The sequence below is a fragment of the Trachymyrmex cornetzi genome, unplaced genomic scaffold (genome assembly GCF_001594075.2).
Source record: "Trachymyrmex cornetzi isolate Tcor2-1 unplaced genomic scaffold, Tcor1.1 scaffold636, whole genome shotgun sequence".
NCBI classification, from domain to species: domain Eukaryota; kingdom Metazoa; phylum Arthropoda; class Insecta; order Hymenoptera; family Formicidae; genus Trachymyrmex; species Trachymyrmex cornetzi.
Window position 1 is genome coordinate 10,250 of NW_017299955.1, and position 11,506 is coordinate 21,755.

Below are 11,506 nucleotides of genomic sequence, written 5' to 3' on the forward strand. Positions count from 1 at the left end.
CCCCCCCCCCCAACCCTGATATTTTAATACACACACACACACACACACAGCGTGCGTGCGCGCGCGCAAACATGATTAATCAATCTGAGCAATACATATGTACGTTATAAAATATTTGAAATATATGAAAAGAATAGATATCCATCTTTGCTTCATAAGTTTATTGAGTGTGATAATAACAAACGTAGAACAATAAGAATATCATGTGACAGAAAAGAATTTGATATATATACACACACACATATAATATTTTATTTGTGATTACATGATGTTGAACATTGAAGAATAGCTATCCAAGTTTCATACATATATGTTCTAAGCAGAGACCTATAACGATAACGAAGTACCGAAATAATATTGATAGTTTTTCGGTTTTTTTTTCATACCGGTATGGCAAACCGAAATGATAAAATATCGATAAAACATGATACCGATATGGATATATGTATATCGGTTCGAATACCGGTATAATATCGGTTTTATATTGATATCAACGTTATTAAATAATAATATTATTTATTTATTGCCTCGGATTAATTCAAGTAAGGATCAAATTCATATAAAATTATGTTTGATTTTCAAAATAAAATAATTATTATGATTCGAGGGGTAATTTGTCACTTCGTAAAATTTGTGTTTACAGTGATGAAAAAGTTTTAGTTTAAGGGGATGCTAAACCGATTATTAGATTAACTCATACAATTCGTACCTAACCGGAGTCACCAGTTTTTAATGTGTGCTTACTGCTTCCGCGTTATCGCTCGAAAAAACGCGAACGCTCGGAATTAAGAAGTTTGTCGGATTGTATTTGATCATAGGCATTGTTTTTTTTTTCCTAAATCTGATCAGTAGCGCGTATAACCTTAAAGTTTAATAAACCTTCGTTTACTTTATTATTATTATATTGGTTGGTTATTATTTATATCGACGGTTAAGTGAAATTATCTGAATCAGCAGAACGTAATGATGGGTCGACCAAAAGTGAATGCTGTCCACGGCTATTTTGTTTATGACAGAATCGCGAGAACGTCCAAATGCTCAATTTGTAAAGTAGACGTGAAGGTAAGGGTACATAACGAATTATCATACATCGTACATCTCTGAATAACTATCCTAATAGCAAAATGTTAACAATTTGACGAGGTCAAATTGGCAAAAAACTTGATCAGATTTTGACTACAAAACTATAGACAGGTTCTGATTCTCTCATAGACATAGCATGTCTAGCAATTTTTGTCATATTTCTGACAATATCGGATAATACAAACTCTGTGCACAATTTGTTGCCTTTCTGCAATCAAAAATTGATGGCAGTCTCTGCTCAAAATCTATCTCCGCAAGCTTCGTTATCAAATATTAACAAATATGATTTGTACAGGGCAATCATGCGTCAAACCTGCTATCCCACCTCTCGAAAAATCACGGAAATACATATACTACCGTTGTGATGAAAAATGAACAATACAAGCGTGAGTCTTTCCAAGATACATCCTCCTGTTTTGATGATCCATCAGATGGAAGCCCTAGAAAACGCGCACGTGAAGAGCGAGTCGTACACGAATGTGTGAATCTTGTCACTGTGCATGGATGACCTTTTGCTCTGATGGATGATATAGCATTCAAGAACATTATTAAGATGATACCTCCAGGTTCTGGCACAAACAAAATTGTTACCGTCAATGCTGCAAAAATAAAAAAAGCTGTCACTGAACGGGCACGATCCATTCGTGATATAATTGCCAAAGAAGTTGAAGGTAAATTAGTAAGCTTAAAAGTTGATTGCGCTACATGCATGGATCGCTCCTTTTTAGGTGTAAACTTACAGTACATATACAATAAGAAAATAGTGTTAAAAACTCTTGCCGTTGTGGAAATGACAGAACGTCATACAGCGGAAGCTCTTAAATTAGAAATATTGAGCATACTGAATATGTATGGTATATCTATCCATCAACTTTACACCATAACGACAGATAACGCGTCCAATATGCAAAAAATGATAAAATTGTTGGGTAGCCAGCAGCTCGTAGATATTATTCAAGAGGAGGATGTCACAGAACATTCTGATGAAGACGATGCGGATGCACACATGGTAACATGGAATGAATCAGATGATTTTTCTGATATTGTTTTGTCAGAACCGTATGAATTTTCCGCTGATGCGGAAGGTTCTTCTGACACAGAAATAAATGTAAGAAACTACACTGGTCATCCCGTAGCAATAAGTTCTCCTGAGTACAATGTACGGTCAATAAGCTGTGCGGCGCACACTTTACAGTTGGCCATAGGTGATGCTTTTAAAAGTTGTGCTCTGGGAGAAACAATTGAGAATGCACGTAAATTAGTGAAAAAATTACGAACGCCGACATTAAAGGGGATACTAAAAGCAATGAAGCGGCGTAAACCAATAATTGATTGCGTGACTCGATGGAACTCAACAGTTGATATGTTGGAGCGGTTACTGGAGTTCCGTGATATCTGCGAGACCAATGAAGAGCCTTCATATGCCACAAGAAGCATGGACAGAGATTAAAAGTATTGTCCAAACTCTTACGCCATGCAGAGTAGCCACTAAAAATCTACAACGTGAACAGTTGACTTTCGGGGATTTATACAAAGAATGGACATGTTGTATCCTCCGCACACAAAAGTTTGGCACAACATTATCTGAAGCCTTAGTGCGAGCAATGAAAGCCCGAGAAAAGCAACTTTTTCAATCAGAACCATTTCTCGCAGGAATGTTCATGGATACCCGTTTTAGTGTATTATTATCCGCGCAGGAAACGACGAGAGCTACGATTTATATTCGAAAGATATGGCTTCATATACAGAGAGTGAGAAAAAACACAAGCGCCGATACAACATCTGATACAGCAGTTTCCGGTAATGAGGAATCGGATGCAGATGAAATGGAGATATTGCTCCGAAACGCGGAAAAGAAAAAAAGACGCCGTCGGAACAAATGCACAACTGTTATTGAAAACATTATCAATGCCCTTGAAACCCATGCAAAACATCCAAGGCTAAAGACCAAAGAAAGCATTTTGGAGTTTTGGGAAAACAAATAATTAGCGATGCCAGAACTGTATGAGCTCTCAAAGATTATTTTAGCCGCTCCGGCTACACAAGTCAGCGTAGAACGTCTATTCTCCGCTTTAAAATTCATTCTATCCCCGCTAAGATCTAATCTTTCAAAAGAATTAGTTGATGACATTCTCGTAGTCCGTTGCAACCATTTCTAAAATTTTGCCACTATACAATTAAGATATCTAGGACAGAGGATATTAATATTCTATATTATAAACTACTTTCCAATTATATCTTATAAACTATTACTTGAATTACTTCTATGTTATATGTTATAATTATTATTCTATGATATATATATATTCCTTATTACGTTCTATTCTTATAAACATTTTAATAAAATTAATTTCGCTAAAAAATTGACTCATGATGTGTGACTGCTTCTACAAACTTGGTATTATAACGATATGGATATTAATATCGGTATTATAACGATATTATAACGGTATTCGATAATCGTAACAATATATGAGTACTGAAATTATTTCGGTATAGCCGATTACGATATTCCACTATTTCGGTATTCAGTTTTGTAACTGTAATAGCGTTACCAGTAAATCAAACGGTATTGGGTCTCTGGTTCTAAGATAACGATGAGATGATAATTTTATTGTTATCAAGATATTTGAATGTTTCTTTCTATTCTATTTCTCTTTCTTTCTTTTTTCCTTATTTTTATATTCTTTTTAGAACAAAATAACTCAAGAACTGATCAATTGTCGTGATGCATATTTATCAAAATTCTTCATGCTAAATGCTTTGTTTGTACTAATTGTGTTCCTTATGCAATTAAACAAAGATAGACTGCACTTGCAATGGCCACTTGGAATGAAGTACAATATTACATACTATTCAGAAAAAAATGAGGTAAATATATAATAAAAATAATTTTATTAAATGTTTCGTTAGCAATAATTTCACATATTATTATACAATTATTACATTTAATAATGTTACAATTCAAATAGAAATAATTCAACTTGTTTATTTCTAAAGTTATTTAAAGTGTTGCTTAAATTTAATAATTTGGTAATTAAATTATTATATAACTATTGAAACTGCAACCTTATATAAATAATTAAAATTACATGTGTCAATTTTATATAGGTACATTTAACAAAAGAATATTTAAGACTTGAACCGATAGGATGCCTATTTATCGTCGCATTTGTCAGTATATTAGGTATCCAGTTCTGCGCTATGTTATTTCATCGATTAGATACGTTTTCTCATGTACTTGCTAATACGAAACTTCCTTCTTGTACTAAGGTAATATTAAAAAAAAAAAAGAACATTCACCAATATAAAACTCCTTTTTTATTTCCTTCGCAAATACATATAGTAAAAGATAAATTATATAATCACATCCATCACAAATACATATAGTGAAAAATAAATTATATTAACTCTATGATTTTCTTTAAGTAAGTTTATTGAAAACTTTTGGAAATACAATACAAATTTATTTTGAGAGGATGCGATAAAGAAATTCCTTAAAAATTGAATTTTTTTTCTACGATTATAAGGTGTTTTTAGCAAGGATATAGTCAGACACAGTGTAATATTACATCTTTGTTATTTGCCTACGTTAAACAAGGCTGAAATGATTCACTGTGTTATATAGTGTCTGTGTCTTTGTTAGAAAATGCCCATAGTGTCTTTCTATCGTTTCTTCTTATTATTATCAGATAACTTCTTCAGAAGACAGCGTTTTCGAAAAACATGCTAATAAGATAGCACAGATACTTCAATGTATGGCGGAGGACGACGTGATATTTGAACTCAGACGAAGTACCGTAACTTCTCTTAGCAAGCGAAATGTACATGAATTACCGGGAAATTCGAAGAGATCATCAAAGAGATCATCAAAGAGATCATTGAAGATATTAGGAAACTTTGAAAAGTTGTTTCGACGAAAGCTTCGTGATCCAAGTTCAGGTATAATTGCTTTTAATTGTTGTTTGAAATTGTGCTTTGTGTATTATTGTTTACTTGTTTAAATATTAAACATGAAATGAAATTGGGCCAGTATCACAAGAGAAGAAAAAAGGAAAAATGTAGAATTCAAAATACGAAGATTCGACTATATATTAAATATCGCGGATAAGCAACAGACAGCAATATTGTTTCGATTTTATACTTCTAAGAGCTTTTATAAAACAATGTTGTGTATAATAGTAAATTGAATTCTTATTTCCTGTTTACGTTCACGTTTTTGAAAAGGATAGTGTAGCAGAAACGTAATTGTTTTTTAAAGTTAAAATAAATGTGAAGTAATAACTGAAGATAACTAATAAATAAAAGATGATAAAATATTAGAAAAAAAATAAAATAGGAAGATTGAAAAATTTAAACATATTGGGGTTGTGTTCCAAAATTCACAACTAAAAATCTAATTTAAGTTATGTACACTATAAATTTTCACATTGACAATGAATTTTAAAATATAACTTGAATATTGTAGCAAAATATATATGTTGTTTAGTTTTTGTTATATATTATAAATTCAATAACTATTTCGCTTTCCTCTCCGATAAGGATAAAGACAAAAACATTATAAAATTTATTTATTATTATAGTTAATAATTGACGTTGGTTTTATTACTAACAATAAGTATTTAATTTAGTTTTCAATTTTTTAAAATCATTCTAACATATATTAACTCTGCTTGTAATTTTGCATTTGTATATTACATCTTAAACACAAAGATAATACATTTGGACAGTGCATGTATAATGTATAGTATAGCGTGCATTTTATATTTTAAATCATGTAACATTTTAGCATAAAAGCAACAATGTTACACATATCATACACTCCTAGATCAGTGCGATGGCATCAATTACTATATTTGATATTACTTTTATATATATTTTTATTTATTACATTTTTCGAATATTTTTTGTCTATTTTTACAGGTTTATCACAACGCATGTCCTCGCAAATGCCGAAAAGTGCGTTTAATGCCTTTGAGCGGAGGCGATCAACAATTTTAGCAGAAAAAAGAAGGACACAGATTCGACAATCGTATGAAATTTATGATAATGCTGATAATTTGAGATCTTCGAACGATCATACTTTTCCACCAGGACAATTGAGTTCCCATCAATTTCGTGATAATCCGGGATTTAAGCAGGATGAGACTATATGAGATATATGAAATAATTTATTTATTTTGAAATATAATACATAAAGAAAATTTATATAATTTCTCGCTTCTGATATTGCAATCCAATAGAGATGCACTAATGTAGTAAAAAACCAATAATCTTAAACTTATATTAGCATATCTGTAAATTAAATAAAAAATAAACAATAATTTGATAAAATCGTAACAATTAGATTATTTCTTCTTCGCACATTTTAAAAATTAACTTCAGTACACTCTTTTTTATGTATGACGTTTTTTCCTCACTATAATCGTTCTTCTAACTCAGAATATTGCGTTTTGCATTTTCTTTTGCATATTGATGAAAAGAATTCTCAAATGATAATTGGAAAAGATTTAGGTCTAAATAGATCAAAAGAATTTGAAGTTTAAGTGTTTAATGATCTTTGATGAAGTTCTTTTGTTTCTTCTAGCGCGATGGATCTAAAGAGGTTCTTGGCCTCACTTTTCAGAGAAATCGCCTCCAGGTCTCATGATTCTTGGATTTAGTCCTCCAATTTTTGATCTAGTTAATGCTTTTTTTTACGTCCGCGAGATCCGGATGATTTCTCGCTTTTAGGGCTTGGAGGAATAACAATACGACCAGTAGTGATCTCATCTCGATCGACGGATTCATCAATTTGTTTTTGAGCCTCAAGAAAAAACATAAGATCCCGATTCTGCTCTTTTAAATCAGTAATCTCTGCTTCTTTGGCGGACAGTTCATCTAGTAATGTCTTGTATTTTGCCTGCCACGAAGTCTGATTTAATTCTAGAGCTTTTCGCAGATCTTTTTCTTCTGTTAATTCCGCTTGAATTTGTGCCAATTTATTGGTAGAATATTGTAGACGCTTGTCCAACGTCTGCTTATCGCGATTAAACGTCGTAAATTGTTTCTGTTAAAATAAAGAAATATTTTCTTCATAGTATAATTAAAAGCAGTAAAGTTAAGAAAAATAGAAAAGGAAAAATAAGAAAGCAAAAAAAAGGAAGGGAAAGAAAGAGGAATAAGGATAAGATAAAAGAAAAAGGGGAAGAGGGAAAGAAGAAGACAAGGTAATATACATACATTTTACTATTATTTTTATGTACCTTGAGCTGTGAATTTTCCTCGAGCACTTGTTCCAATTTATCTCTCAGCTCGGTAAGCTCTGCTATAGAACGTTGCTCTGAACGATTAAGCCTCTCTTCATAGTATTGTCGTTGCGTTTCCAACTGTGACGTTAGCAAATATGTGAATTCTAACTGTACTGAATCTACCTTATCCTCCACAGCAGCACCCTCACTCTTGGTTGTTGAGCAGCCACCTTCTACCATTTTACCATCTTTGTCCTGTAATAACCGATGCACAAAATTGTCGCCTACGTAATCCCAGACGCGATTATTGCCTAACTGCATCGCGTAGCAATGATGTGTATCTCGGTAGTGTTCAAACGCATGACCTTGATGATAACGCGAGCAGCCTATGTGACCACAGATCAAGCAAATCCATAAAGCATCATTGCTGGCATCTGCAACTAAAGAAATTCGTGCAAAACATATTAAAAGAGGCCTCTAATATGACAGAAGATTCGGGTGGCATCCAGTTGGACACGGCTTAATTGGACACAAGCCACTCACAGCGCTTGAGACTACAGAGCTCCTAAGCACCGGTCGCTGTGATTGGTGGTGTCCAATCGAGTCGTGATCAATCGGTATCACCCCGAAGATTCCAATCATTTCCAACCATGTCTTTTTCTGAAAGAATGCGAAATGTGCCAGATATTATTATACAATGTAAAATTTAATCAAACAATTTTAAGTAATTTCTTAAAATTTCTTTTAAAAAATTGTATATTTTATTAAATTAAATTCAAGTTTAAACAATTCAAAGCAATTAGATAAACATTTACCACATTCCATGCAACGACTATCTGCCAATGGCTCTGGTGTTTGAGCGTATCGACAAATTGGACAGGATGTGTCACCCCATTTAACGAGGCAGCTGGAATGAAAAGTATGATTGCACAATATCGTCAGGATTCCATCCACACTCTCATCCATTCTTTCAAGACAAACGGGACATGATGGCAATTCTGTGTGTCCACTCAGGGGCATTCCATTGTTCCCTATTTCGACTCGGGATACAAATACCATGTGACAAACCACATCTGGTTCTAGAGAGTTGTAGGGAGCACCATTGAAAGTTTCATAGAACTCGCTTGCTGCGCTCTGAAATGCATAAAATAAAAGTTTATCTTACTTTGAATAACATATTTTTAATTTACATAAATATGATAGAAAACCCCAATAATCGGTCAAAGTTAGATTAATGATAATAAAGGATTCTTTATACCAATAAATAATAAATACAGTATAGGGTAAGTAAGAGTCTAACATATAAATTTATATTCAACAACCAAGAAATTACAAATTTGAAGTTATTATATAATAATCGATTATAACATGTTTCGGCCTTAAGATTAGGCTCTCTTCAGATATACTAAACGCAATGATATTATTACATTAAACCAGTATTAGTAGTCATGGAATTCGATGTATACGTATGTCGAGAGACTGGATGAAAGTTGAACTGAGGAAATGAAATTGCTCACCAAAAGATTGGAAGACCGATTGAAAGGAACTTCATTATATTCTAATACAAATGTAAATTAGATTAATTATATTTAATTATGAAGCAAGCAAATACGTCACTTCGATAGAACACTCACCAATTATTAGGAAGAATTATTATACTTCGTTGGTACGATGTTCGTCAGAATATATTAGTCAGTGTGATTATAAATAATTATATATAACCGTAGTTCAAAATGAGAGGAACAGTCATATTCCATATAAAAATGAATTCTCCAATGAATAAAAAATAAATTGTATGAAAAGATGTAAAATCAGTCACGGAATAAAATTAGAGATGTGTGACTGTTACGAGATGGTTCCACATTGACTAAACGAAAAATAATCTATCGAATGTGATCTTGGTAATGCAAAGTCAGACCTTGTTTACAATCGGAATATACACTTTATATAAGTATCAGTTTGAAGATTAAGGCTGTTTTTTTGTTGTTTAATATGTAGCATCTTTGAAACTAACCGTTTATTATAACATGGTTCTTCATCAAGGACTTCAACATTACTCCAATCAAAATCACGTTCTAGTTCTACTCTATGATCAGTTATAACGGAACGGGAAGATGTGTTCCAGCATATATGATTTCGGTGTTCCGAGATTCGAGTTTTTACCTCCCCGTCTGTCCTACATACGATACCTCACAATTATTGCACTTAGTCTTATAAACATTATTTTTCGAGAAGTGAGGACGAGGATCCTTGTGTACTTTGATATTTTTGTAGTTTATTCGAACTGAAAAAAGATGCCTTGATATCGTTCCTATTAAACTTATTAAATTTTTCAGTCAAGAACGGAATAAAAGGTACCATGATCGGAACAACCGATGGATCCTCGTTATCATTAACTCGATCAACAAACGCTGCATCTCTAACTTTGATGCTTTTTAGTCTCTTATTAATTGTGTCAAAAATGAGTTTTAGTGGATGGTCATTATTCAATAAAATGTCAATTATTAGTGTTACATTTTTCTCATGGAATTCTGAATCTGACAGTAAAATAGCCCTATTCACCAAACTTAAAATTACCCCTTTTTTTGAGAAAATGGATGATTGGAGAAAAAATTCAAAATTCTACCCGAAAAACCAAGTTTATGATACTAATCCAAAGTTACGAGATTGTTTTTAATGATAATTCATGATTTGGACGCCTAGAAAATGTAATGAATGTCCTTCAATCTCCAAGGTGAGTTGGAGATGTGGGTGAAACAAATTAAAGCATTCAAAAAAAAGTGAGAACCTCGGATAATGGAACTGCAGCACATAAGTCATCGACATATCGGAAATAAAAAAGAACATGATCATTAAATAAACTCAATTCTATTCTTTTTAATCTTTGCATTATCAAATCAGCAATGATAGATGACAAAAAAAAGCCCATTAGCGTGCCAAAATTCTGTTTATAAATAATATTATCAAATACAAAATACGTAGAATCTAAAATTAAGCGAAATGTAATCAAAAACTCCGTTTTTAGTAAATTACATTTTTTTATATAAAATTCCAGTTGTTATTAACACATTCCAAGACTATGTCAATCGGAATGTCCGTAAAAAGTGATACGACGTCTAATGAAATTAGTTCATAATTATCATATATATATATATACATTCCTCTTAGTTTATCAACAAGTTGGAAACTGTTTTTTATATAGCTCTCCGCTTTTGGAATTGACTCAATAATTATAATATGTTATGTAGAAAGGAGGCTAAGGTATATAACGGACTGCCTATATATGACACAATAATACTAAACTGACAGTTCGGTGTGAATTTTTGGCAGAGCATAAACCCTCGAGAGTAACCCATCACTATATAAGATAAATATCTGTATTGAGATTCAGTAATATATTTGCATCTTTTCCAACCTTTCCAATGTTTTGACGAGTAATTTCGTTTCCTCAGTTCAACTTTCATCCAGTCTCTTGACATATATATACATCGAATTCCATGACTACCAATACTGGTTTAATGTTGTAACATCATTACGTTTAGTATATCTGAAGAGGGCCTAATCTTAAGGCCAAAATAAGTTGTTATAATTATATAATAACTTCAAATTTGTAATTTCTTGGTTGTTGAATATAAATTTATATGTTGGACTCTTACTTGCCGTATATTGTATTTATTATTTAGGGGAAAGTGGGGAAACTATGCACAGCGGGTAATTATGCGCATCCTGGTTTGGTGCTTTTCCAATAGATGAAGACATCACCGTGGTAAAATTTTTACACAGGAAGTCATCTTCTTAATATATAACTACGAAAGATACGACGTAAATACATCGCTAGCCAGAGAAATACAAAAAAGTGAAATTATTAGGTGTTAAACTTAATTTCTATCGTTTTTTCGTCTCGAAAGTCGATTTGTTTCGAAGGGAAGATGAATGAATACATTAACCAAAGTAACTTCCTCCATTTTCTACTACTTTTTCCCATCTCTCCGGCAACAGGGCAATCCCACGACGGTAGAACGCGGTGTCTTTTGAGGCGATCCATTTATCCATCCATTTTTGGACTTCGTTGTAACTGGAGAAGTGTGTGTCCGTAAGTGCGTGTTGCATCGATCGGAAGAGATGGTAATCCGACGGTGCCAAGTCTGGAGAGTACGCTGGGTGCAGCAGAACTTCCCATTCAAGCTCTCAAA

General features: G+C 32.7%; 2 protein-coding genes across 2 annotated transcripts in view; one reads left to right on the forward strand and one right to left on the reverse strand.

The window, feature by feature from the left end:
• The window catches only part of LOC108766840 (uncharacterized), a 10,949-nt gene extending 4,566 nt beyond the window's left edge, over positions 1 to 6,383 (forward strand). Inside the window, exons 4-7 of the mRNA XM_018516371.1 lie at positions 3,778 to 3,954; positions 4,195 to 4,356; positions 4,776 to 5,025; positions 6,007 to 6,383. Coding sequence (XP_018371873.1) covers positions 3,778 to 3,954; positions 4,195 to 4,356; positions 4,776 to 5,025; positions 6,007 to 6,239 — 822 coding nt within the window. The 3' untranslated portion in view covers positions 6,240 to 6,383. The remainder of the gene's footprint in view (positions 1 to 3,777; positions 3,955 to 4,194; positions 4,357 to 4,775; positions 5,026 to 6,006) is intronic.
• Positions 6,384 to 6,418: 35 nt separating this feature from the next.
• The window catches only part of LOC108766841 (BRCA1-associated protein), a 13,965-nt gene continuing 8,877 nt past the window's right edge, over positions 6,419 to 11,506 (reverse strand). Inside the window, exons 4-6 of the mRNA XM_018516372.1 lie at positions 8,129 to 8,447; positions 7,329 to 7,753; positions 6,419 to 7,132 (exon numbers count right to left, since the gene is read on the reverse strand). Coding sequence (XP_018371874.1) covers positions 6,767 to 7,132; positions 7,329 to 7,753; positions 8,129 to 8,447 — 1,110 coding nt within the window. The 3' untranslated portion in view covers positions 6,419 to 6,766. The remainder of the gene's footprint in view (positions 7,133 to 7,328; positions 7,754 to 8,128; positions 8,448 to 11,506) is intronic.